This window comes from Colius striatus, chromosome 16 (assembly GCF_028858725.1).
Source record: "Colius striatus isolate bColStr4 chromosome 16, bColStr4.1.hap1, whole genome shotgun sequence".
Classification (NCBI taxonomy): Eukaryota; Metazoa; Chordata; class Aves; order Coliiformes; family Coliidae; genus Colius; species Colius striatus.
This window is the reverse complement of record NC_084774.1, coordinates 2,679,851-2,707,627: the sequence shown is the minus strand read 5'-3', so window position 1 is coordinate 2,707,627 and position 27,777 is coordinate 2,679,851. Positions and strand designations below refer to the sequence as shown.

Sequence of the window (27,777 nt, the reverse complement as noted above, 5' to 3'; positions counted from 1 at the left end):
GCCTTCTCTTCTCCCCACTGAACAACCCCAGGTCCCGCAGCCTTTCCTCATAAGGCAGATGTTCCAGTCCCCTGATCATCTTGGTGTCCCTGCACTGGCCTCTCTCCAGCAGTTCCCTGTCCCTCTGCAGCTGGGGAGCCCAGAACTGGACACAGGACTCCAAATGAGGCCTCAGCAGGGCAGAGCAGAGGGGGAGCAGAACCTCCCTTGACCTGCTGCCCACACTCTCTTGCTGCCCCCAGGCTGCCGCTGGGGCACGCTGCTGCTCGTGTGTCGTTAGTTACCCGGCAGTTCTCCCGGAGCGTCACCCAGCGCCAGGGCAGCGCCAGCCCCGCCGGCCCCGCGGGCGACCTTCGACCTTTCCGCCTCGCCTCAGGCGGGCGCGTGCCTCTCGCGAGAGTGCGGGGGGCGCTCCTCATGCCCCCACCCAGCCAGACCGATTCTCGCGAGCTGTGGGAGTCGCCGCTTCCGGGAACCATGTCTCGCGAGAGTCGCCGGGCTGCGGGTGCGCGGGGCCTGCCTTGTGTGGCCCTACGTCTCGCGAGAGCCCCTGCGCCGGGCGCTGGGCGGCCCCGTGCAGTGCGCGGAGCCTGCGAGCGGCGAGACGCGGCGGGCGCCATTTCGGGGAGCAGCCGTTGGTGCCGCAGCCGGGGCTCGCTCGGCTCCGCGGAGCGTTCGCCGCGGTCGCGCCGCTGCTCGCCGCCCCGGGGCTGGCCGAGCCGAGCCGGGACGTTCAGCCGAGCTTTAGACTTCTGCAGAGGGCTCCCGAGCCCTCGGGCCCATCCCCCACCGTCAGCGCAGCCGAGCGCCGGGACCAGGAGCAGCCGCCGCCGCCGGAGCTCGGGCGCCCGAGCGAGGGACAGCACCCTCCCGCGGCGCAGGTAACTGGTGGGCGGGGTACGTGGATCCGGCCGCTGGGTGAGCCGAGGGCCCGGTCCGCCGAGCGCCGTGGCTCTAGCCTGAGGTGGCCCGGGAGGCCTGCGCGGCCTGCGCCCCTCCCGCCGCCATGGCACCCCGTCTCCGTGTGGCCCTTTTATTCCCCCTCGGCAGCCGCCGCTCGCCTCCCCGTCGGTGTCCGTCCCGCGCTTCTCTTGCGCTGCCTCGAGGCCGCGTCCTGGTTAGCGGAGTTTGTTCGTAGGGCCACGTAGCGGGCGGGCCCCGCTGCCCCTCCGCGCCTCCCCCCACGATGGCGCTGTGTGGGGCGGCCGACCCAGCCCGACCCTGCCGCGGCTACCGCCACCGGAGCTGGCCGGGCCCGGGCGGAGCGGCTCCATGGCTCTTGTCGTTGGGGGGCCGTGTTGTTTCCGTTGGAATGGCGGGTAGCGCTGGTTCTTGAGGCTCGGCGGGGCGTGCGGGGACTGGCGAAGAGGGGCGGCGGCCCCGGCTGAGCGGCACGTTTGGGAGCTCGGTCTCGGGAAGCGCTGGGAGTGCGGTGGGGGACTGGAGGGGGCCGGCCCAATAGCTGTTCGAGGGAACTACGGGCTTCCCCCCCGTGGCGTCCGCTTTCTCCCAAAACTTTACTGATGCTTTTCAAGGAGGCAAAGCAAGAGGCGTGACTATCATCTTTTCGAATTACCAAAGCAAATAATTTCGAAGGGAGAGGCACTTTTAAAACTACTTTTATGTAATGGAACAGAAGCAAAAATAGAGAAGAGCCTTGCTTCGAAGTATTGACTAGATCAGTAGCGGCGTATTTCATGTCTCTTAAGTTTTCTGTAGACCCACAAAGTTTCAAGTAAAGTTCACTTCTCTTCTGGTGGGATTTTTTTTTTTTTTGATTTCTCCTTCTCTGCAGGGAATGTCAGACATGCAGCCTTTGAGTAAGCTGAAGGACTTTTATGAAAACTTGGAGCTTCTTCAGTGTTTAGTAAAACATATTTGAAAATATTTAATGATTTTCTGCTCATTTGAAATTAATAAGGAGTCTTACTTACATTTTGGGGTGTTTTTTAAAGAATAACTTAACATGTATCATATGAATTACCAGGTCTGTGTTGTGTGAGCAGCACATAGTCTGATGAAAATGTGGTATTGTACCAATTAGAGTGTTTTTGTACCAAGTACAAAGGGCATGGACTGTGAGGGGGAAGATCAAAGGTCCCTGTAACTCAGCATCTACTCTTTGGTGGTGGCCAACAGCAACTGCCTAAGGAAGAATATAAATTCAATGCCATTATGCAGTTATACTTCTCTCTGTGTGCTCTTGCTTGTCAGCTAGTTGTAGTTTAGGGTCACAAGGCATCTCTTTGTTTCATGAAGAGCTTTTTCTGTAAACTTTGGTTCTTTTTTTGTCCTGGTTTTTTTTTGAACACTGCATGTGTTTTTGTCTTTGTTAGCATCCACAATGCTTGATAGTGAATTCCATGGCAAAATGGTGTGTGAATAAGGAGCTTTGTTTGGAGTCACTGGATGACAGTTCATTCACTCCTGTGGGTGACTGCAGCGGTAGGCATTCCCTTGTCCATGCAGCTTCTGAACTGGCAGTCCCTAACGGAGCCCCCATCTCCTCTTTGGCCACTCCTCTTCAGGATGAAGGATCCCATCCAAAACATGGCTGGATACATCAGCTAAATTACACATCTGGAGGAGTGACCTCATTCATGTTTACAAATACCTAATGGGCAGGTGTCAGGAGGATGGAGTCAGGCTGTTCTCAATGATGGCCAATGATAAGACAAAGGGCAATGGGTACAAGCTGTAACAGAAGAGGTTCCAAAGAAACACAAGGAAAAACTTGTTCCCTGTTGAGGTGAGGGAGCACTGGAAGGGGCTGCCCAGATGGGCTGTGGAGTCTTCTCTGGAGACATTCGAAACTCACCTGGACGATTTCCTGTGTGATTCACTCTAGGTGGTCCTGATCTGGCAGGGGAGTTGGACTGGTCTCTTCCAACCCTTAAGATTCTGTGATGTAATTCTGTGGTGTAATTGTGTGTGGGAGTTGTCACCATTGGGAATTTTCTTGTGGAATGCTGGGTTTGGTCTGGTGCTTAATCATACCAAGGTACTTGTACATACCAAATACTGGTAGAGCAGTGATGAATTAAGTCATGTACATGTATGTAGATGACTTTAAAAGCTAAATGTAAATACTTGAGTAAAAAGCTGAACATAAATACTCTAGTAAAAGAGTAAAACTGACCCACGTGAGCTCCATCTGATTGTATTTGTCAATGACAGTGCTGTGGCTCGAAATATAATAACTTGAAAATGAGATTGCTGTGCCCTGGTTAAGTAATTGATTATGAACTTCCAGTGCGCTGGTGTTGCTCAAGAATTATGTTTTCTTTTTGTTTGTATTAATGGGAGATAGTCAGAGGTAGATGGGGGAGAGACTTGATGGCTACATGCAGTGCAGCTCTGGTATCATACCCTCATTTAAGAATGAAGAGCTTAATGCATCTGGAAATGTCAAGAGTGATTTAATTATGCCTTGGACAGCGTGGCAGCAATGCCTGTAACCAGGACTTCACCTGCATGCTTACAGATCCATTGTATGGCATACATGTGCAAAGATCTTTGCTCATGGGTTGTCTGACATGAATTTATTGACCTGGCTGTATTTAAGAAGGAAAAAGGAGAGAAATTGTTTTATTAAGAAGTTTGAGGAAGTTGAGTCTCTGTATTTCAATGTAGAGAGTTTTGAGAGGTTCCTAGTAGCATGAAGAAAGGGAATCAAAGGGATTCAGAGTGTAATGAACACAAGATTATGTTGGGGAGTTGAATTGAAAAGTGAGAGGAACAATTTTTGGGGGAAAAAAAATACTTGTGGTTGTTAGTGTTGCATGGCAGGTGGGTCTCGTGTTGCGTGAAACCTGACGTTCCAGACTGGATCTTGCACGTGCTACAGTAGCTCTTAATGCTTGAATCCGATCTGTTTCTTCTGTGACCCCTGTTGCACAGGAAGCCACATTTCTTGAGGCACCGTAGTGTTCACTTTTAAGTCATCAGACTAGTTAATGTGATGGCAGCAAATGCTAGGGTGCTGTGAGCAGATTTACCCAAGTGTCCATTCTGTGTGTGTCCGTTGGGTCCTTTGGTCAAACTCCAGTATTTCTCAGGGCGGCCACTAGACTTGGGTTCTGTTTCATAAATGATCTGTGGTCTTTGTTGTGAAAGAAATAGGTGGAATACCTCTGGGCTTTCCACTGGCTAATTGTGTTCAATGGCAATTTGTTGTGTATCACGTTCTTGATCATCTTGTTGGGCAGAGCTAAATTCCAGTTCTTGTCCAGAATGTCTTCTGAGAGACTGCACTGTGCATTTGAACCAATGCAGTGATGGCCTCTAAAGCAAAAGTCTTTGGAATGTAAAGCATGAGGATGTTTTCCATCTCAGGTGAATTTTGCTTCTTCTTTCAGGTGTCCTGAAAAATGGCAGATGATATTGATATTGAAGCAATGCTTGAGGCTCCGTACAAGAAGGTGAGAAAAAATGTGCCAGTGAGGTCTTGTTTACCTTAATTTAGTATTATTCATGAAACTACTGCTGAACTGTAAACTAACATCCCTGGAGCCCTCATGATTTGTCTTACTGGCGATGCATTACCTGTAACTTACAAGTAAATATATACTGTTAATGTAATTATATTGTGCAGTAGTTTCACTTCAGCGTGATGAATAAATGCCCATCTATCTCTCTTTGTAGACTTGCCTAACGATATCTCACCTCTACTCCCATGAATTCACCTTTGATTCCAGTGTGAACTGTCAATCATAAGGTAGTAATTGAGTGACGTATCGCTGTACCGTGGTCCCCTAGGTTTAAAAAAAACCAAAACAAAAAACCAAAACCACCCAAAACCAACCAATCAAATAATAAAAAAACCCACCCCCCCCAAAAAAAAACTAACTAAAAAAAGCAAGACCCAAAAACCTCTCCTAAAATTGCCAGGTTCAGTTTGGTATAGCAACAAGGTGAATGCAGTGGTTTGGGAAAACAGCAGGGTTCCAAGAATAACCTTTTCACCAGTCCCATGGCAAGTAACTATTTGAACAGTCTGCTCAGTGCAAGAAGAGTGAGATTTGCTCTTAATGCAGAAGACTGGTGGCGGATAATCTTTTAACAGGACAGATGGAAATCTATTGCTGAGTGACCGAATTGACAGAAATTCTTGGATCCCTGAATAGAATGTTCTTAGCAAGTAAAAGACAGTATCACAGTCTGCCGTGTCAGTCTAAAACAAGCTTTGTTATTTTTCTGTCCTAGTTGTTTAATTAGGAAATGTAAATTTGTATACAGAATTTTATCAATTAGCTTAGTGATGTCTTTCACCTAAACCAGCAGCATATGAATACTGTCTTTTTTGTTTTCACCAAAAGGTGATGAAGTGTTAACATTATGCATGCTTTAGCCCTGTTTTTTCAAGAAATGTATATGAAGTCCTTAGGATTTGTACTTTTGATGTAACTGATGTAATTAAACTGTAAAACAAGTCTATAGATTACATAGCAGCTATTGTTAGTTTATTCTGCAGTGTTACCACAACCATATAATGAGTTTTTGATGAGCATTTGTAAGTTTTAAGTTGGTATATTTAGTTTATGTAATATTTATCAGTTAACGTTAAAATCTTGAAGAGGAAATTGTAAATTGTTATGTCAAAATTCTTGTGTCCTGGTTTAACATGGATATTTTCCATGTAAACAGGTATGGAAATAGGGAATGTTTAGGCTGGACTGGTGGATTATTGATGACTTTCTTGGGAGTCTACGTTACTAAAGCAGTGTGAATCCCTGTTTGCTTCAGGGCGAGATGTGTGACAGAGGTGACATCAAGCTCTTACAACCCTGCAACGAAAATGAGCGAAGATCTCGGGAATGGCATCGGTCACAGGAAATCCATAGTGGCTGGCTGCTAGCGTAGCTGCTGGGGCTTAGGCAGAGATATAGCCTTGGTACTGATCAGAGGGGCACACACACAAACTTGAAACTTCCTCTTACGTTTTATAGAAATAACATTTAACCACTTGAGTGCTGAATTCTACAGGATAACTTGCTCTCTAAACCATGTAAGGAAGTATCTACAATTCAATATACACTTTTAAATGATGTAAGTCTTGTATTTTGTAATTGTATGACTTAAATTTAAGCAGCAAAGTGGTTAAACATGCCTACTTAAATTTTCTAAAGCTTTCCACATTAAACTGTAAACAAGTAATTTAGTATTAAAATTTTTGTTTTGTATTTTCTTATTCCTATTCCCATTACCCTTTGACCACTTGAAATGTTTCCGCTTCGTCCTCACGATGTTCTTCTATCAACCCTGCTTAGGATGAGAACAAATTGAGCAGTGCCAATGGCCACGAAGAACGAAGCAAGAAGTAAGTATTCTCATAGTTCCCTGCATTTTGGGGGGAGGCTGCTGATTTTTGTAAGCTTATGAATGGAAAAACGGGGGTGGGAGTGTATGGCATACAAAGCTTTAAGTGTGTGAGTGACCACTTTGAGAAAAGATGAGGTGTGATCAGAAGGTCAAATTTCAAAAGTTTATTAGCAAAGTTGACTATTCCCAAAACTTTGTTTGAGGTAAATTATTGTCTTAAGTAACTGTGAGAATGTCCCACAGTTCTTTGTGTACTTACCTGTTCTTTGTGTACTACATAACATGTATAATTTAAAAACTAGGAGACTGAAGTTTTTATGGTGCCAGATTGAGAGGGGAAAAATCATAAATAACCCAGTAGTAGTCTGCCAAAAATGGAGTAGTGGCTTTCTGGGTTTAAAATGGATATAGTGTCATTGACTAACAGGTCTGAAAAGTTTACATTTTCTAAGTGAATAGTTAAAAGTTACAAAGATTTGCAGTTTGCCCCAGACCCGTAAGCTGCAGACTTCAGTTGCTTCTGATAATTTTTAAAAGATTACTGACATGCTTAACCGCCCGTTTAATGAAAGAAACTTGCATAAGTAGCACCAAATAGAAACCTGATCCTCTCAGTCTGTGACTTTGGTTAGAGAAACTGTGGAATGTGAGGTGACAGCCACATGTTTAATCAAAGTTGTGTTTTACTTTCTCAGGAGAAAAAAGAGCAAGAGCCGAAGTCGAAGCCATGACAGGAAGAGGAGCAGAAGTAAGGAGCGCAAACGGAGCCGAGATCGGGAAAGGAAGAAGAGCAGAAGCCGGGAAAGGAAACGGAGCAGAAGCAAAGAGCGCAGACGTAGCCGCTCCAGAAGCAGAGACCGCAGATTCAGAGGCCGCTACAGGAGTCCCTAGTAGGTTATTTATGTAGAGATGCATGTGTTCTGCTTCAGCGTGTGATATGGAAGCTTAAAGTTTCACTCTGCTTTCTCTAGTCAGAAGGGAAGGTGAATGGTTAGGATTCAAGTGTCAATAAAATGGAGTAAGAAAGAGGAGGATGGTAATGTATCCAGTTCCTCCTGTTAGTTTTGGTTCTTATCTGAACACAGAAAGATGCAAAAGCAGATGAAAGTTTGTACAGCTGTCGGGAAAACAAAATTTAGCACGATTTCTTAAGTATTTGGAGTATATGAACCTCATAGTTTAATGCTCAAAAATTAGTGGTAGTCTATGACTTTGGTTACAGACTCCTAAAACCCTTCACTTGTGTTACTAAAGGTTTTTACTGGTTTGCTGATGTTGAATGTTTGCTGCATAAACACATCCTAAGTGTTTTGTCTATTTGTTGGGTATTTTCCCTTCTTCTTAGACTTCTTTAGAGACTGTGGAAGGATTCTTCAGTTCTTCTCAGACCTTTGCTTGGTAGAACTTCTGCTATAATTAGTTCCTGGCAGTGGTAAATAATTTCTCAAAAACCTTTTTATCATCAATATTTGTTCTCTTTCTGCTGTTTCATATTCCCTGCCCTTCCCTTTGCTCCCTTCAAGGAAGCAGAAGAACTGAGGACTGAGATGAAGCAGACATTTGGAAAGGATGTCTCTCTTTAATCATGGCATGTAACATCATCTGCTGTGGACAAATCTCTCTCAAGATGTCTGAGAAGACAATGTTCAACTGCTGATAAAATCCAGACTTGTGCAGTTTTCTGCAAATCAGTGTTTCTCTAGGTGGCCAGGTCCCAGTTGAAGGAATACATTCCTTTTGGTACTCTTGGAAATGCAAACAAAAAGTGCCAGAGGTCTCGGAGTCTCATTTTGCACCAAGTCACTTGGATGCTGACTTTTTCCTAATGTAAACGTACTGCAACTCCTGACTCTGCTGAGATGCAGTGGCATTCTGTGCTTCCATCAGCCCTTTGTACTGGGAGATCATAGATGAGCCCTTCTTTGAGATTGTCTCAGATATCAGGTGTATCTGAGCTTCTGTAGAGCTGTTGAGGGTTTCAGCTGTGAAGATTTTAACAGTGCACAATTGCCATGTTTTCCACCAGCTCTTTGACCCCTTTAAGATTGCACTAGCTAGTGAGGTTGTGCCATTGTGTAACCACTGTGGCTCCGGACTGCTCCATACGCAGAGGACCTTGACCAAGATCTTCAGCCTTCTGTATGTTCAGCCTACCAGTCTTGGCACCACCTGTGTGGTGTTTTGTGGGAAGGATGTCCTTCATCTCATCATTCTATTGGGAGCTGTCTCATTTCCCCTAGCTGTGTCAGAGGGTGGTGGTATATGTTTTTCCTGTTGTCAGTTTGTGAGAAGGTGCTTCACCAGGAGAGATTTGGGAGTTCGTGTTCTGTTCTTATTTGAAAGTGGTTGAAAGTATCAACATGGCTGCAATAACCCATGCCTGTTTTAATGCATCAAGGCATATTGTGCCAGGAAGGTAAATGATATTGAGGGATATTTTCCATTGTTCTGATAGTCTTCTGTGGTTGTTCTGGGCAATTCTCTGGTGCTGACAGACAGTGAAAAAAAAAGGTGACATAGTATCTGCAGAGACTACGAGGTTGTACTTACTGGTTTGGCAGCATTGTGTTCTCTGCTTCAGCTGTTGAATTGTCGATTTCACTTAACCAAGTAGAATTCTAGTGTTTGAGAAGTTTAGTGGAAGATGTGGTGTAAGGCAACCACATGTGTCCCTGAGGCATCGGTGCTGACTGTTGCATAGCCAGCTGTTGGCAGCTGTTCACCTGTGGGTCATGGATGATGTTGTGGAAGTAACAAACATGCTAATGTGATTCCAAAATGTCAATTATTGCTCAGAAGATGTGAAAGAGAAGGACATCGGAAGATAGGAGGGAGAAGAGCTGTATGTTTGCTGTTCAGGAGTCTGCAGTGCAGAGACTTGCCTTAAAAAGCTTTATAACAGTTGCTGACTTTCAGGGAGATGAAGCCTCCTGCATCACCACATACATACCTTTGGATCTACCAGAAATTGTGCCTCTGTATGAAGATCCATCTCTGTGGCAGTGCCAGCAGCTTGGTGTTGCCTGTATGCTCACTGGCTGGAGAATTTGAATCTCAACTCTCACCTGTGGAGCTGTTGTGACAGCTCTGAGTTGGTGCTGCTGACTGCAACACCTCGTTCTGAGTGTGCTGGGACTGTAGGTGGTTTTAATTTTGGGGTTGTTTTTTTTGTTTCAGATATTTTTTATTCTTCATCCTTGTTATGATTTTTCTCATTTGCTTTATAAAGGCCTCTTTTTGAGCTAATACCTCTCTTGCTGTTGTGGAACCAAGAATTTGGGCAAAGCTGCTGGGAAAAGAGGGTTATCATGTGAGAGCTGAAAGTTCATCGTGATTCTCCTAGACTTTGTTTGCCAAAGCTGGCGTTGTCTGAGACTCTTGTTGGAGCCTTGGATATGACTGAGCAGGTGAAAGCTGATCCAGTACTGGCTATGTTCTGACCTGACTTGTTCTTGGACCACGTGGCATTGCATAGGTTTAGGAAAACATGCATCTTACTGTGCTTTGGCGACGCACAGGACATAGTGTGATTTAGCTTATGAAGAGGGCAACATCTAGATATAAACTGTTTGTGTCTCAGTGCTTCCAAAGATGATAGCAGGAACCAGGCAACAGTTGTAAGAGTCCTTGGACAGTAGGAGGAAAGAAGAAAATTCCACTGGGATCTACAACTTTACAAGCAAGTCTCATGAGAAAACCCCAAAGAAATGGATCCCTGAGAATACTGTTACAAGAGAATCTTCAGAAGGTGGCTTGGGCCATCATCTTGCTTCAGGCAGCTTTCTGTGTTCCAGTGGTCTGTTCCAGATTTAGTTTGCTGAGTTTAGTGTTTCTCCCATGTAGTGATATATAAGGTATGTCAGGAGTGAAAATGGAGAAGACATTTTTGGAGTTGTGATTTGTTTTGGTGATGATTTTTTTCCCCCTCAGATATGTGCATGGATTTAAAAGCTGCTACTGTGTATCTTCTCTGGTTGTTTGTTTTTTCATCAGATTTAGACAAACACTTTAAAAGATTTGTTTCACTGTTGATTTAAACTCTTGATGACTAACCATCATTTAATTGATCTGCATGTTAGGTATCTGGAGTAACTGTTACTGGTTTCTCTTGCTGCATTTGAATTGAGATGGAGGACACCATGTTCTACATGAGGAGGTGTGAAGATGCAAAATAACACTATGTCTGATAATCAGTATCAACAATCTCAGATGCAGCTTTTGGCAGTATATCATAGACATCAGGGAACCTGAGTGGATGCTCTCAACAACCATTTTTCTGAACCTGAGTAGGAAATGGAGCAATTTATCCTAGGGTGGAAAAAAGAGCACCTGGTTTTGATCAATAGGGATCTCATCTCAGTATGTGCCTTTTTATGTCTTACTTTCTCTGAAAAAGCAGTTTCTAAATGATCTTTCTTTTTCTTTCTTCTTTTTTTTCCAGTGTTACACAGGGCCATGTTCCCCTTGCTATAACCTGGCTAGCACGATTTTGGATCTTGGCCCACTACTTCTACCTGTGTCATTACATATTTAGCAATGGACATCCTCCTCCATGTTGGGGGTGCTGAGTATTAACTATAAGTGTCACTGCTCTGCTGAGGAGCAAGAAGACAAATGGGTTGTGTACATGGATGTAGTGAGAGACTGCTTTCTTGTCTTGAGACTGCAGTGTCTTTCAGGGTGTTTTCACATCAGTTTGTAGCCACAGCAGAAAGAGTGTGTGCAGATGGAAACAGAAAGCCGCTAGCATTCAGTCCGTGCAGCAGTGCCTCTGCTGTTCAGTGGATACACAGGAAGAACGTTAACAAGTGGCATTTCTTGCCCTGTATCTACAAGGAGATCAGGTTCAGGGAGAATGTGATTCGTGCTGTTCATGTCACACTGTTACTGTGCCACAATAATGGGCAACAGGGCTGGCCTTAATGTGGAAGCAATGGACAGGTTGCCTCTTGTTCTAGCAGCCTCTGTGAAACCTAGAGTTCTGGAATTAGATTGAGCCAAGAGACTGGGTCTCTTCTGTGGTGACATGTCTATGTAAGGTGAACTGTTGGCTTAGATGGGTCTGTGTTTTTGTGTCCTTTAAGAACTTTACTTCAAGGAAGCTGCATTTACATCTTTGTAGCTCTTCAGTGGCTGGAGCTGAGACAACGTCGGTGAATGTTTCACCTGCAGATGTCTGCAGGGAGCTGCTTTGTTATCCCCTTGCATCTTAAATTTCATGAAACTATTTAAGTTTTAAAATGTTGCAGCAGTAACTGTGGCTCAGAATATTTTGCACATACAAACGTGCCATGTCCAACAGGCTCATGATTCAGTTCGTCCTTGGAGTCCTGCATCTTGTGGGGTTTTGCCATGTAGATGGAGCTGAGCAAGGAGTGTGTTCTGTATCTGATGGTTTGGAGAACACACACAGCTCGTGAGGGCTATGGATGCTGCTAATGGAAAATGTTTACAAGTTCAGGGGCAAGGGTGGGGGAGCATTTGCAATGTCATGTGAGTACAGGCAGGAAGGCTTGAATTTGGGTGCCCTCCTGTATAATATCTGTTTTTGCTTTTCCCCTAGTTCTGGTCCAAAGTTCAACAGTGCCATCAGAGGGAAGATTGGTCTGCCTCACAGCATCAAATTAAGGTTTCTGACTTTTCTCTGCTTTTTATTGACCATTAGTAGATTTTGTTTAAGATCAGACTGGTATATCTCAAGATTTTCTTACTTTGTTTATCTGTCTTTTTAGCAGACGTCGCTCCAGAAGCAAAAGTCCCTTCAGAAAAGACAAGAGCCCTGTTAGGTAGGAATTTTTACATATTTGGGATTTGGTTTTGTGTTGATTGCTGAAGAGCAGCTCTGCAGAGACAGACCTGGGAGTCCTGATTGATAGTAAGCTAAATATGAGCCAGCAATGTGCCTTCGTGGGCAAGAAGGCCAATGGCAGCCCGGGGGCAGCAAGAAGAGTGTGGGCAGCAGGCTGAGGGAGGTTCTGCTCCCCCTCTGCTCTGCCCTGCTGAGGCCTCATCTGGAGTCCTGTGTCCAGTTCTGGGCTCCTCAGCTCCAGAGGGACAGGGAACTGCTGGAGAGAGGCCAGTGCAGGGACACCAAGATGATCAGGGGACTGGAGCATCTGCCTTATGAGGAAAGGCTGCGGGACCTGGGGCTGTTCAGTCTGGAGAAGAGGAGATTGAGGGGAGATCATATTACCATTTATAAATATCTAAAGGGTAGATGTCAGGAAGTTGGGACATCCCTCTTTTCTATGGTAGCCAGCAACAGGACAAGGGGTGATGGGATGAAGCTGGAACACAAAAAGTTCCATTTAAGAAAAAACTATTTCACTGTGAGGGTGATGGAGCCCTGGCACAGGCTGCCCAGAAGGGTTGTGGAGGCTCCTTCCTTGTATGTCTTCAAGACCCACCTGGACATGTTCCTGTGTGACCTGATCTAGGTGACCCTGCTTCTGCAGGGGGGTTGGATGATCTCTAAAGGTCCCTTCCAACCCTGACCATTCTGTGATTCTATGATTTTTGTTGTTGTCCAACTGAAGTTGGACAAGTAATGGTGAAATAATTCACCATTAGGCTTCTGCTCACAAGTAATGCTGGAGTTCCTTCAGAAGGCCCATGGGAGGAGAGCACTTAAGATACATTACTTTCTCACCCTGTCATAAACTCTCTCTCCCCCCAAATAAGTGTAAAATTGTAAATGTCAGTTTGCAAAATATACCTTGCTTTGCTTTTTGTGTTTCTGTATTCTCAATCTTCTTCCCTGTTAGTTGTGATCTAAATTATGTATTGATGATACTTGTAGAGAAGCTGGGTAATTTGAAATCCAAGAGATACTTCTCCATATCTAGGCATCTTGTTTAAGGGATTGGATTTGGATAGCTGCTAATGAGATTTTTCTCTCAATGAATGCAGTTAAATTTAACCTATATTGGTTTGAGTTTTTTAATGATTACCAAACTAATACTGGGATAATTTAGTTTAAATTTTGTGCATTCTCAGTGATTTTTTAAAAAATACTTGGTAAAATTTAAATACATGGTGGAGAACTCAGTCCAGGATCCAGCAGCTGATTCTGCCTTGTGCTAAAGTACAAGTCAGACTTTTAGATTTGAATTTTCAATGCCTTAAATGTTGTGCATCAGTAGTGATCAGTATAAAAATTAATGTAGTGCAAGGATCAGAGTAGTTATTCACTGCTGATACTTTTTTATGGGTTAACAGGCTGAAACTATGAAATGAGGACTGGAAAGTCTGTAAAGATGTCAGAATTGCTTATGCAGTGGCTGTAGTGACTGCTAAGTGACTGGGTAGATGTAAGATTTTTAGTTTGCAAAGGAACAAAAAACCCTTTGTGCTTCATATCTGAGTGTTCAGACATGCAGTCTGTGATAATCCCAGTTTCCTTTGTTTTCCTGTCTTTCCATCTCATCCTTCTGACTGGAAGCTTCCAAGTGGTACTGTTGATGTTCAGGACACTAGCAGAACAGCACCTGTGTTTAATTGGAATTTCTGTGCTTAAAATGTGATTTATTTTTCCCAGTCATTTAATATTTAGAGTTGATACAGGATGTTCAGTCACGTTAGAGGTAAATAGCCACTGTTAATAGTGATTTCCCTTCAGTTCCTGACCCTGCCTTTTTTAATATTGCATCCATCTTTAAAGTACCGATTATTTGGACTTTCATGCATGATCCAGGGATGAGTTACCTTAATTCAGATGATATTTTAACTGAACTTTCCTTTTTTCAGAGAACCTATTGATAATCTTACCCCAGAAGAGAGGGATGCTCGAACAGTATTCTGCATGCAGCTGGCTGCAAGAATTCGACCAAGAGACCTGGAAGAATTTTTCTCTACAGTAGGGAAGGTAATTAATAGGGAGGTTAAAATGATTCTGAGTGCTTCCTCAAGCTGTCCTAGTACAGGATTGATTTTCTGCAGAATTGTAAGCCAGTGGCTTTCTGGAACTTCCTGTACAAGTGAAAAGAGAAATGACTGGTGACCAGCTAATTCTTAAAGGCTCCAAGCATACAAATATAACTTATCAGGAGTTCATTGTCCAACACGTGATGTGAGGCAAAACATGGCAACACAATTCTGAGTCAACTCTGTTTTTCAGAAGCTTCAGTCTTTTGCCTGTAGGTCTGGCAGAGTGTCATTTACAAAATTGTTTAACTTCTAGTTTTGAAAAACTTTGTTCCATCATCTGTAAGGTCCTGGCTTAAAGCATCACAGTGCTGCAAGTGTTCTGTTGCCTCTGTTAGCAGTGTGCTACACTTGACTTTGAATGGCAGCTTTTAAGGCTGACTTGCCTCTGACATGTTTGTTAAGCTTTATGTTACTGTAGAATTGCAGCATAATTACAAAGCCATTGGATTGGGAATTAATTGTTGTGAATACCTTTCTGAGAAATGGACTGCATGGGAGCTGTGTCTCAGAGCATTTCTGTGCCTTTCAGGTTCGTGATGTGCGAATGATCTCGGACAGGAATTCCAGGCGTTCCAAGGGAATTGCTTATGTGGAGTTTGTTGATGTTAGTTCAGTGCCTCTGGCAATAGGACTAACTGGGCAGAGAGTCTTGGGCGTACCCATCATAGTCCAAGCATCACAGGTAAGGGCTTGTGAACTTCATTTGCATTCATGTCAAGTGGTGCCTCTCTTGCTGGAAAACTTACTGTTAAAAGTTTTAGTTACCATTCACCCACTGGAAAAACTTAACAAGGATGATTAATTAAGCAAATTATAAGTGGTCATTTGTTTCCCATAGTTAACAGGCAAATTAAAGCTTGTGCAAAGTGCCATAAATGCATTTTGGAAACACAGATGTTAGGAAACTATTAATAACACGACTGTAGTGTTAGAGAATTGTAGTATGTGTTATGTATACTTTCCAGAAAATGTAAATGTAAAGTGTTCATTTACTAGATAAAAGCCAGAATTCTGCATGAAGTTGTTAAAATGGAAGGCTTTTGGAAGGTGTCTCTATCCTTGCTCATGGTCTTGGATTTTCTAGATTGGAATTTGCAGTCTGGTGGATAGTATGCAAATGATAAACCAGGCTGTATCTGTCTGTGAATCTGTTGTAATCTGGTAGATGTATACTATTTATGTTAGATATTTTTAAATGACATTCATACTAAAGGTGGACTTTTCTTTTTCCCTTCTCTTAGGCAGAGAAAAACAGAGCAGCAGCAATGGCAAATAATCTGCAGAAGGGCAGTGCTGGTCCTATGAGGCTCTATGTGGGATCATTACACTTCAACATAACTGAAGATATGCTTCGGGGAATTTTTGAGCCGTTTGGCAGAGTAAGTTCTGATTTGGCTTGTTGTATTACTGCAGTTTATCTGAAAAACCTAGATTAGATGTAGAGCACTCACAGCTTCTGGAAATAATTCAGCTTCACACCTGCAAAACATTTGTTTCTTATTCTCACTCTTCTATGCCCACAAATCCACAAGGCTTTAGATACAGTTAGTATTGGTGAGCAAATGAGAACCTGGATTTGTGATATAGTCCAGTGATTCTGAGTGGCAGGTCTGACAAAGGAGAGTTCAGTTGACTCATAATAGTGTTAGCCCTACTATGCTTACTAAAGTATCATGAGTATATCATTATTAGATAGGACAAAAGTAATTTACTTAATATGCTACTTAATGGGGAAAAAAACCCCAGAAATGAAGTTTGCTGATGTTTTTCATCCTATCTTTAAATATTAACCATGCCCTGTGTGTACTGTAACAGTGCTTGTTAAATGGTTTCTTCAGATTCAGTATGTACATCCCTTTAATTCTATTGTGCAAAAGCTTGTAAAATTGCAGCAATTTGTTAAATTTTAAATCATGAGGCTGTTCCTGTTTTATCTTGAGGTCTGGCAGTAGGATTACTGTAGTTTGAAGCTTACATGTAGAGCTGAGGTTTTTCTGTTTCCCGATTCCCTATACTCTAGTCTTTCACAGTTGTTCCTCTTATTTCTGTGGTGTTATCTCTTCCAAACACCATTTTATGGCTCATGCATGACTCTAGTAAATGTTTTAAATTCATTAACTGTAAACTTGGGTGAGTTCCCATATGACAATAAGTACTTAAAACGTTCACCTTTTTGTTAAAGTCCCCGGTCAGAGTCGTGCAGACTGTTTGTCTTACCGTGTAAAATGGAGTTTCTCAGCATGTGAAATGCCATGATTGTAAGGATTTGATAATATCTGCTAGTATGGTCCATCAAGACCAAGCCTCTGCCTGTATCTGGACTCAAAGGATAAATTGTACATCACCCTTAGGTTTACCTGCTGTTTTTTTAGTATCAAAGTACATATGTAGCTGCCTGTACACTAACTTTGATTTGAGGAAAGACTAAGGCACTGATAAAAAGAAAGAGTAGTATGGTATTTATATATGTATATTTTGTAGGACTGTATTGAGGTTTTGTTTTGTTTTGAGTTCCAAAATGCCTGTTACTAACTGGCTGTATTGCTATTTTTAGATTGAAAGCATTCAGCTGATGATGGACAGTGAAACTGGGCGCTCAAAGGGCTACGGATTTATTACGGTATGTCTGGAGTTGCCATTTTCTGAGTGTAAGCTTCCTACGTAGTAGTTGTGTCTCAGCAATCTCTTGTTAAGCCTCATTTTAGAAAGGTGGTATTCCAGGACATTCAACACTGTCCTTTGTCTCTGCCAGCTCTTTGTGGTTTTTGTGGCTGAACAAATGCATGTGTTTAGAATGGAATAGTACAGTTGATGTTCAGTGCCTGGTAAAGCCATGCTTCTGCAGGGAAATGTACAGCTAAAAACTGGCATTTCAACACTATTGTGAAGATAATGGAATTTGAGCTTTTTAGGGGAAGTACAGTCTTAGAGACTAAAACTTTTGGTGGAAAACGTTTTTCCTCTTTACCTTCACATAATTTTGTGAACTTGGATTTCTTGACTGACCTGGCAATTTGTCATAGGGAAGACAAAATCTCATCTGGGATCTTTGAAGTCAAATGAAACCAAACTAACTGTATAGCTAATATTGAATGGCTTCAATACTGACAAACTACTTGTGTATTTAGATTGATGTTTGACAGCATAAAGCAGCACTTCTGTTTGGACTAACCAGTAAATGCCTGGCAGTTGTAAGGCTACAAAGAAGTGATTGCCATTCCTGGAACAGGTTAAAAAACAACTGCAGTCATGACTTGAGTCATGAGCAATATTCAGATGCTCTAGCTTCAATGATAGTAGGCATTTAAATATGAGAAAGTGAATACCAAACTTGTGCATGTTCACTTTCAATGGGAGATACAGAACAATTGTAAATGAACTTGCAGCTATTGTGATCATAAATGGAGTGTTTCCCATGTTTATGTAGCTGTGGATATTACCCACAGTAACAGTGTTGTTGGATCCTGTAGGCAATGGGACTGAATTTACGTCTTTCCAACTTACAGTTTTCTGACTCTGAATGTGCCAAAAAGGCCTTGGAACAACTCAATGGATTTGAGCTGGCTGGTAGGCCAATGAAGGTTGGACATGTAACGGAGCGCACTGACGCTTCCAGTGCTAGTTCATTTTTGGACAGTGATGAGTTGGAACGAACTGGAATTGACTTGGGAACAACTGGTCGCCTTCAGTTGATGGCACGACTTGCAGAAGGTATGTATGATGGTTAACAGGAAATGTGTGAAAATGTGAAAGTTCATAGAATTCTTTTGATTGGAAAAGCCCTTGAAGCTGCTGCAGTCCCAGCCCTCCCCTCACCCTGCCCAGCCCACCACTGACCACTGGCCCTCAGCTCCACGGCTTTGGGATCTCTCCAGGGCTGGGCACTCCCCCAGCTCCCTGGGCAGCCTGGCACAGGAGCTGACACCCCTCTCAGGGAAACAGTTCTGTCTCAGCTCCAGCCTCAACCTCCCCTGGGGCAACTTCAGGCCATTTCCTCTTGTCCTGTCAGTTGTTACTTGGGAGCAGAGCCCAACCCTCACTTCACTGCATCCTCCTGTCTGGGAGTTGCAGAGAGTGCTCCTGTCTCCCCTCAGCCTCCTCTTCTCCAGGCTCAACATCCCCATTCCCTCAGCCCCTCCCCAGCACCCTTGTGCTCCAGCCCCTTCCCCAGCTCTGTGCCCAGCTCTGGCCACGCTGCAGCCCCTCAGTGTCCCTGTGGCAGTGAGTGAGGGGCCCAGCACTGAGCACAGCCCTGGAGCTGCAGCCTCCCCAGGGCCCAGCACAGGGACATAAAAAGTTTGCAGAAATTTAATTCATACCCCCCACAGAGTTTGACACTACATGCATGGAATGGTGTGTTTAAGCTTTTGACGACAGAGGTTTCTGATAGTTGTGTTTCTGCATCCTCAAGTGCCTGAAACACGTAGTAAAAGGTGTGTCCCTATTGTGCTGTAGGTACTGGCTTGCAGATCCCCCCAGCTGCACAGCAGGCTCTTCAGATGAGTGGCTCTTTGGCATTTGGAGCTGTGGCAGGTAAGAAATAATGACCTGTTGGTTTTTCAAAGATATTTGATGCTTCATGATTGTGAGACAAGAGGTACTTAACTACATTTTGTGATCTTGTAAAATGAGAACATAGGTATTCCGGCATGTTTGACACTCCATGAAACATTGCAAATCTGTGAGTGATAAAATAGTGACAGTATCTGACAGCTTTGGGTGTGATTCACTTCGCTTGAATATTTGCTTTTTATTTGTAGTTCACTTAGAGATGAAGGCTTGGGGTGAATTATCTCTACTATTCCCTATATTAATGGGGAGTTCTGTGTTCTACTACAGTGTAACTGTTGACTGTTAAAAATGGCAGGCTGAAAATTGGAAGGGGATTGACCTTTCTGAAAAAACAGCTGTACTAGGAGCAAGAAGGTGATCAGGATTTCATGGGAGTCATGACAACTAGGACTACAGTAGTATTAGGTTTATACTGTGGCTGTCCTGGTGAGGAGGGACAGTGTAGGTCAGGTAGTTTGTGAGCTGCTTGTTGACTGTAGTTGGTGTGTTCTACAATTGGGTATGTTGGGAGGGTTACCAAGATTTCACTGTATTGTGAGAGGTTATGAGTCTGAGGATGTGGTCGCTGCTGCTAGGACAGCTTCAAGGACAAACTGTTTAAGAGCAATGAGTGACCCCCCACAGGAGCCCAGTGATTTGCATGGTGTGATTTCTTCTTGTTACTTCTTATTGATGCAAGAACAAGGGACGTGAAACACTCACAGAAGTAGAAAAGACTTTGTCACAAACAAGTAGATGCTGGAACATGTGAGAAGTGTCAGGAAAATCAGCAGAGAATAGGTGACATGGTTTTATTGGTCTTCAAGCAGAGTTTATGGCAGAAGTGATTCAGACTTAATAGACACCTGAGTCATGTTACTGAAGCTTAGGTGCAGTTTTGAGAAGAGCTTGTACATGAAACTGCAGGCAATTGCTAAAACAATATCATGGGGTCTTTCTGTAAGTGCACCCGTGGAAGAAGTGGTAATGAACGAAAAAGGGGGTTGAGGAAGGCTTTTTCCTATTTGAGAATAAAAAGATGAAAAAGACACAATGGCAAGGAAAAAGCATGTTTAGTTCAGAAAGAGTAGGAAAGGTGAATGAAACTGAAATTAGAACACCTTTAATGTGGATGATAAAGCTGTGTGACAGCCTTTCTTGGAAACAGGTGTCATCAATGAGAAATGAGAGAAATACTTTTAAAACCCAGCACTCCTTTCCCCACCTCCATATTTGAAACAAACAAACCAAAGAAGTCCAAACTCCCCAAATAAGGAATGTGGCCAGAAACATCTGCTACAACTGAACTGTTAGGATGTTGTGGAATCAGTGTGAAGCCACGTGGCTGCAGAGGAGTAAATAAGGCTGAATGGGGGTTTTTGGAGAGTGTGCATGTTTAGTAACTATAAATAAGAGTGGTAGGAGTAGCATTGCTTATCCCACTTGTATTGTACAAAAGGAGTAATGCAGCCATGTGCAACTTGAGTAACTTTAGGAAAAGATAAAGCTTTTTACTACCATAGAGTCATGAGCTATCCCAAAAGTGACATTTGGTTATGGATTAAAGATATCTTTACTCTTGTTAGAGACAATTACTACCGGGAATTGTGTCATTATGGGAGACTTTAACTTCCCTGATACAGACTGGAGAAGAATTGCTAGTAGTAATGGTGGGGCCCAGATATTCCTGGATGTGATATCCGACAAATTTCTTCACCAAACACTCACTGACTCATGAAGAGGGGATGCTATTTTAAACTCAATTTGGTAAGTAATGAAGGTCTTACGGATGAGAATAGAAATGACCGTTGACATGAAGGATCGTGAGTTGCTCAGATGTAAATGGAAGGAAAACCAAAACACGTCTGTAACTTACAGCTTATGATTTTGAAAGTGGTGGTTGAAAAGGCAAGGCAATAAAGTCATCTGGACTAAGCAACTTGGGTGCTTGAACAGGCAGGATGTAAAAGTTTCTTCAGTTCCAAATTGCTGATAGCTTATTGGCTCTGTATTCCACAGAAAGAAGAAACAAACTGTTAGAAGTGGGTTCGATGCCAAACAGGGTGATTAACTACCTTGAAAGAGATCAGGGATAAGCACAGAGCCCATGAAGAGTAGGAAAAGGGACTGACAATAAATAAAACAATGTTTCTTAGTTTGGCAAATAGTGAGAATTACCTGCTAACAGTCAGGTTGAGTTAGAGCTTGTAAAAGAGAGTTACCAGCTCTCAAAAGATAAGAGAAATAAAATGGAGCTGAGGTCTCCTGAGATATTTCAAAGGAATCTCATTGCCTCAGTTTGTAGTGGGGACTCTGGTCCTAAGTTTGGACTTTCAGGAAGGTAATATGGGACCATGGATTAAAAAGAAAGAAATGATTCACAAGGTAGAAGCAAAACTAAAAGTAAGAAGCTGAATATACTCAGTTCGGTGGAGTAAGAAAACTCCTGTCAAATTAGCAAGGGAATAGGTATGTGAAATATGAGATCTTGTGTCAGTTGTTACCAAGAAACACTTTAAGTGTGTGATGCAATATGTAGCTGAAACATCTAATTCTAAATTACCTACACTTAAAAGGAAGGAGGAAGAACATAATGTGGCTGGTTCCCTGCAGTCTTGTTACTCTGACTTCACTTCTCCCCTTCAGAAGTTAACAATCTGAGGTAAAGCTGACTGTCATAAACAGAGGAGCAGTAGTAGAACTCTCTTTGAATTTGTGTTGTTTGAAAGTTACTCAACTAGAGAAGTAGGTACCACAGGAAGTACAAAGTGTGTGAAGAAGCACACTCAGAGGGATGTTTTTCCAGTGAAGGCAGGAGGGTCAGAGGCTGTTATTGAAACCAAAGTTCAGGTGTTGGGCTGATCTTGCAATATTTACATGAGTAACAGTGATCCACAAGAGTGGGAGTGAGGTGGGTAAATTCAGAGGTGCTCTCAATAAGGGGTTCTGAACACATTTCACTTGTTCAGGATTGAAACATTCTTGTTGGCTATCCTGGGAGCTTAGCAGTGAATGATGGCTGAGGAGGAGCAAAATAATACCTAATACCCCAGCTCATCAGTGAGGGAATATGAACTGTCAGCACGATGCAGGGTAGCTGGCTTGAGTATCCGAGATGGAATATACACATTCATGGAGATGGCCAGCCATGTTCAGGATGGCTTGAATCAAACTCAAATAGGGAAGCTAAAGAATTAGTTTTATGGCAGACCTGAGAGCTTGGACACTATTCCCATGGAGAATATGCCAGCAGGAAAAATAACTGAAGCTGAAGAACTGTAGCTGTGTAATTTCTATTGTCTAGTAAATTCTGTCTGAAAATCTCAACCATGAGACCATCTAGAACTTGCTTTGTGAGACAGAACATCCCTTCCTTTTATGAAGGATCTGTTTGTGAACAAGATGGTGTGCTGCAGTGGAGAATGGAGGTGTTGCCATCCAGGACATCTATTTAATCTGCTATTCTGTTTTAATTACTTAGAAAACTGGGGAATATGCAGGCTTTTGTTTATTTAAAGCTAGTTATGTTTCAAAACAAACATGCAGCCTCACTTTAAGAGACAAAGTGCTTTGATATTTGTGTGTTTCTGCCTTCTCTGTACCAAGCATGTACTCCTTAGTCCTGCTGAGCTCACTGCTCTTAGAGATTACACATACACAACATGCTGAAATTTGAGAATTTCTGAATTCTGAGTGAATTTAGAAGTGAGAAGAGGCCCATGTTTCAGCCTGAGCCACAGGAGAATTCAGTGAGCTGATGGAGAATTTGGTGGACAGGGGTTACATTTCAGAGGTGGTAAACAATTAACCTATGGAACTTGGTGCCACAGGATACTGTTTGCTGATCTTCCTGTGTTGAGAATAGACTTGCCTCTCAGCCCCAGACAGACTTTGAACTGTTGCCCAATGTAGCTGTGCCACGTTGGGCATGAGGGCCTGAAGCATGTGGCTGCAGAGCCCTGGGCTGAGCAGTGCAGGGTGAGTTTGGCTGTACAGGCCATGTATGTGCCATTGTGTGAGGGTTGCAGAGGGAGGAGCCTCAGTCCTCATCCAACTAGAGGGATCTAGATTTGATTTTTTTAATACATTTGTTTACCAAAGCAAAAGTCAGTAATTGGCTAGGTAATGAGCTGGAGATTTGGCCAAGTCCATGCAGTTGCTGCAGAGAACACAGGCCAAGAACACAGCCTTGCCTGTCGTACTTCTTGCTCTGTGGACCTGGGGATTTCTTTGTGTTTAGATTCAGATGGAAAAACATGCTCAATGCAGCCAATTCCTGTTACAGCTCAGCCTTCAGAGCTCGTGCCTCCCACCTCTGGTGTGTCAGTGTGGCTCCCAATATATGTTCTTCTATGGAAGTCACTTGGGAAGGCGATTGAGGACAGCTTGGCTTTGGGGCTCTTGCTGCCTAATACTTGGAGCACAAAATTCAGTCCTGTTGGTCTGCCAGTGTTGTGAAGGAGGGTTTGTTAGGAAGGGGAAAAGTATGAGACACCCCCCCCCCAAGACCTTCAGGTGTTCCCAGGTAAGCATGGAAGCTTACTTGGGGTCCATCACTTCACTGCAGTTTAAGCAGATGGATTAAGATGACAGCTGACTTCAGCCTTCTTACTCATTGATCCATGAGAATTAAATTGGAACAGAAGTGAAGAGCCTTAGGATGAAGTTTCTTGCATCCTGAAGTCTGTGGGTTTGAAGATGTTGAGTATTGGAGTCATATACTTGGAAATGGCTACAAAGTCTGTGTGTGTTCCCATTACTTCCAATTAGATATTAAGTAATTAGGGCTTTCTTGGCCCTAATGTTTTGAATTTGAAAAAAGTCACTTGTATCATTATGGAAAGGGAAGAGGTGAAATATCAGCTGCTTGTACTTGGAATGAAACCTGGTAGCTGCTTTCAGAATGTCACGCTTGGGTAACTGTGCTTGAATGCTCTTTGTTAGTAAACATGCTGAACTTCTAAAGCCTGTAAGAATTGCTGTAATGATTTTCTCATGGAACCAAATATGTCTTGTAAAGAGCTCCAGCATGCCAAAGGCAAAGTGGAAACGGTGCAGTGAATTAAAGGCCATGGTCATGTCTTTATTTAAGGTGTTGTTTCTCTTTAAAATATGCTCCACTGTGTGGTCATGGGATCTCTGCCAAGTACAGAATATTCCAGCTGAGAAGTGAAATTCCAGCTGAAATGCGTGAAATTACAACTAAAGAGGATCAGTGAGAGTAGGTTGAGGTACTTGAACAAGCTCTTATCACAGAAATGACAAGCTCAGCAGTGTGTCAGGTAACACTAATCATCTTCTTTTCCTTTAGATTTGCAGACGAGACTGTCTCAGCAGAATGAAGGTAAACAAGCATTTGATGGATCTTGTCACCAGTCAGTTTTGTTTCAGGTCTCTAAGTAAAATGCTCTGGTGTAGAATCTCCAGCAGCCTGAGAAATTGTGTTGTGTTAGTGTCTGTAGGAATCACACTGTGTGTTCCTTACGGACTGGGAGGAACAGAAGACGTGTTCAGCATTTGGTGTTTTCTTTGTGGTGCTTCCCCAGTGTTGGCAAGACTCCCCAGCCACATATCAGTCCTGCAAGGCGTGTGGGTTTGTGGCTTTTGGTGTGAGTTTAGTTGTGGTTGGGTGGGAGGTTTTTTTCCTACCTTAAGAGGTAGAGACTAGAGGGGTCATTTAAGAGTTGGGAGGTTGGGGTTACTGTCCCTGGGTCAGCCATGGGATGGCGCAACCATCATATCCATGTGCCTTTAGCCATTGTTTTGGCTGAGTGAACAGGGGCCTGCAGCCCATGGAGAGCGTGGGCTCCAGGGCAGTGCTGACCTGTAATGTAGTGCACGGTGTGATGAGCAGCAGTAATGCCAAGAAATCATTTCATAGTTACTGGGAAGTAGTGTAAGTCTCTTCTACAGCCAAAATGCTGCTCATTTTAGTTGTTAAATGTTTCCTATGTTACACAGCCCTGAGAGACAAAAGTACAGATATATGTTTTTTGAAGGATAATTCAACATGAAAATGCATGTTGAGAGTTCTCAAAGATGTCTGTTGCTCCCTGTGAGGGCAGAGGGGGAGGTGCCACTCCATCCTGAGCTGCTGCTTGGCTTTCTTGAGGAGAACAAAACTGAAGGTGCCACTGGCATAAAACTGGGGCAGAATTTGTAGGTGCATGTGCAGATGTATGTGTCAGCATTTAAATGTTGCAATGGAATATCTGCCAAAATCAAGTGTGCAGGGTTACTGTTTCACTTCTCAGCTGCAGCTGGAGTTGCCCTGTGCTGCTTTCTGTATGGATCAGTTTAAAACTCCTCTATCATGGGTAGTGTCTTGTTGCCTGCTTTTCCTTTCTGACTTTCAGTTTTCTCTTCAGTTACAACTGTTGCTATTATTGCTGAATGTTGAGATTTTAAAGACTAGATAGAAGAAACTTATTTAAATGAGATTTGTTACTGTTTTTTTCCATTACAACAGTTCTGGCTGCGGCAGCTTCTGTACAACCACTTACAACACAGTGCTTCCAGCTTTCCAACATGTTTAATCCTCAGACGTAAGTGATTTGCCATCCTCTGTTCCTGCTGGGCATTTGTTGATTCCATAGGAAAGGGATCTGAGTGTTGCAGAGTTGGTTTTCGTGGGGTTTGGAGTGGATTTTGTCTGAATGATAACAATTCCATTTCTCTCCTGTTCTTCCACCCCCTACAGTGAAGAAGAAGCTGGCTGGGATACAGAAATAAAAGATGATGTGATTGAGGAATGTAACAAACATGGAGGAGTTATCCACATCTATGTAGACAAAAACTCAGCTCAGGTATGTGGGTTCCAAGGACACATGGAGCATCTTTAAGGAGTGTTGTAGCTTTATAGTGTATAGAGGAGCACTTCAGATATTCCCCTCATACATGTGAATCACAATTACTTGAAGTTAGAGTGCAGAAGGTAGGTGATTCCCTCCTGGCTGGGGTCACTGTGTGTAACTTGAGTGCAGTTTGCTGGTGCTGCAGTCTGCTCTTGGAGCTTTACACAGCTGAGGTCACTGTGGAGATACAGGCTGAAGAGTAAAGACATCTTTCATCTGGCACTTGGCTTGGCCCTTAAGCTTCTGCATTTCCCAGAAGGCAAGGACTTCCAGTTTCCTCGGGAAAACTGCCTTTAGCACAAAGGACACCGTGCCCCAGCAGACACAAGATGCAGCTCCGTGTGTCTGCGTCCCCATGCATGGGAGCAGTGAGAGTCACAGAATCATTACAGTTGGAAAAGGCCTTTGAGCTGATTGACAGCAACCCCTCACCTCACACTGCCAGGCCCAGCACTAAACTAAACCATAACCCCAGGCAGCTTGTCTACATGTCTTCTGAATATCTCGAGGGATGTAGACTCAAAAAGTGTTTTCACCTCCCATCTTTGAAGGGCTCTTTCCCAGAAAGTGGGACTTCCCAGGCTATGGGCTGCCAGGAGTCAGCCAGGGAGATGAGGATTGTTGTGAGGTTAGAGGTTGCAGTCCCAAGCTGAGCCTTTGGGCTCATGCACTGCACCATGGGGAGTTGAGGAAGATGAAAGCTTCAGCCTCATCTTGAGGTTTAAGCAGCTGGATGCCCACACACAAGGAAGCTGAGAACAGAGCTCTGCCTGTGAATTGCCTGGGGCCTTAAACACCAGCCCAGATCTCATGTTTGTCCCAGAGAAGGCACGAGTTGGATGGCAGTGGGAAGAGTTAGTGCAGTCTGGCAGAGGCTGCTGGAAGGAAGGCTGGATTCTGCTTCATGCGATGCTCTTTCCTTGTGAGATCTGTTCCAGCTGGAACTAGCTCTGATTCAGGAATTGCTGGTAGGAGTCTGTTTTTAAGCAGGTGTACACATCCCTTTGGGCATCTGTGTCTCAGTTGTTGAATACTGTGTTCCAGTACTCTGGCTTGGGCTGGTTCAGTGCCTAAGTAGCAGCTAAAAAAAGCTCAGGTTGCTCTGGCAAAGGTAAAAGATCAGCGTCAGTCGGTGAGGTGCCGCCTGGGGCTCCTCTTGCTCTGCTTCCAGGAGATGTTTCCCTTTGTCTCAGTTGTTTGAGCACAGACAGATGCTCAGATCTGTGCAGTGCTGGGCGTGGGGAGCCCCTCATTCCTGTGCAAACAGGCTGTGACCTTGGTGTCTAGTGAAGCATTTGTGACTGAAGCTGCTGCTGCACACAGGCGGTTGAGAGCCCACAGTAGGGCCATCAGCCCTCTCCTTGCCCTGGTCTGGTAGTCAGGAGCTGTTAGATGCTCTCTCTCCCTGAAGGGCCATTGCTAGCACAAGAGCAATCCTTTCCTTGCTGGTGTCAGCAGAAGGCCACATTGGGTCTGTTCTGCCAGGCCCCATTGGAGAGGGTTGGGTGGGCAGGGTGAGGGTTGGGGCCTGGCAGTGCTGTCAGTGGGCGGCCGTCCCACGGCTGCACCCGTGAGCTGCGGGTGAGCACAGCGGGGTGAGATGGGGGGCTGCAGCCAGCCTGAGGTTGTGTCTCCAAGGGGGGCCTGTGGGGGGCTGGGCCGGGCTGTCTGGAGCCCCCTCCCAGACTGGGCACTTGTGTGTTGCAGGGCAACGTCTACGTCAAATGTCCTTCCATCGCCGCCGCCATCGCGGCCGTCAACGCGCTGCACGGGAGGTGGTTTGCAGGTGAGTGCTTCCTCACCTCCCCCAGCCATGGCACAAAGGACCAAAGAGGCTTTTTGTGTTCTAACCTTTTTTGTTGTTCACCCTTCTGAGCAGGTAAGATGATCACAGCAGCTTACGTACCTCTGCCAACGTACCACAGCCTTTTCCCAGACTCGATGACTGCGACCCAGCTGCTGGTTCCCGTTCGACGATGAAGATGGATTTAGTCTGTTTTGTACATAGTTATTTTTTGGAGGAAGATTGAGTTATCTTTTATTTAGATAAAACTAAAGGAAAGGATTTAATGTCATTTTGTGTACACTTCCTGCTACCTTTAAAAATAAAATGAAGTAAGCAGAA

General features: G+C 44.0%; 1 protein-coding gene across 4 annotated transcripts; it reads left to right on the top strand.

Annotated features, from left to right (window-relative positions):
* The first annotated feature begins 577 nt into the window (after positions 1-577).
* RBM39 (RNA binding motif protein 39) lies at positions 578-27,777 on the top strand. 4 transcript variants are annotated; one of them, XM_062009045.1, is made up of 17 exons: positions 580-881; positions 4,359-4,421; positions 6,270-6,319; positions 7,017-7,211; positions 11,885-11,950; positions 12,057-12,107; positions 14,068-14,185; positions 14,777-14,929; positions 15,489-15,626; positions 16,802-16,867; positions 17,754-17,958; positions 18,703-18,780; positions 24,110-24,142; positions 25,268-25,343; positions 25,499-25,604; positions 27,360-27,438; positions 27,532-27,777. In XM_062009045.1, exons 2-17 carry the CDS (start codon positions 4,371-4,373, stop codon positions 27,630-27,632), a joined length of 1,566 nt encoding a protein of 521 aa, XP_061865029.1. In that variant the 5' UTR covers positions 580-881; positions 4,359-4,370; the 3' UTR covers positions 27,633-27,777. The 4 variants fall into 4 exon arrangements, 3 of the variants coding, with proteins under 3 accessions (XP_061865029.1, XP_061865028.1, XP_061865030.1); XM_062009044.1 differs by having other exon boundaries at positions 12,054-12,107; XM_062009046.1 differs by lacking the exon at positions 24,110-24,142 and having other exon boundaries at positions 12,054-12,107.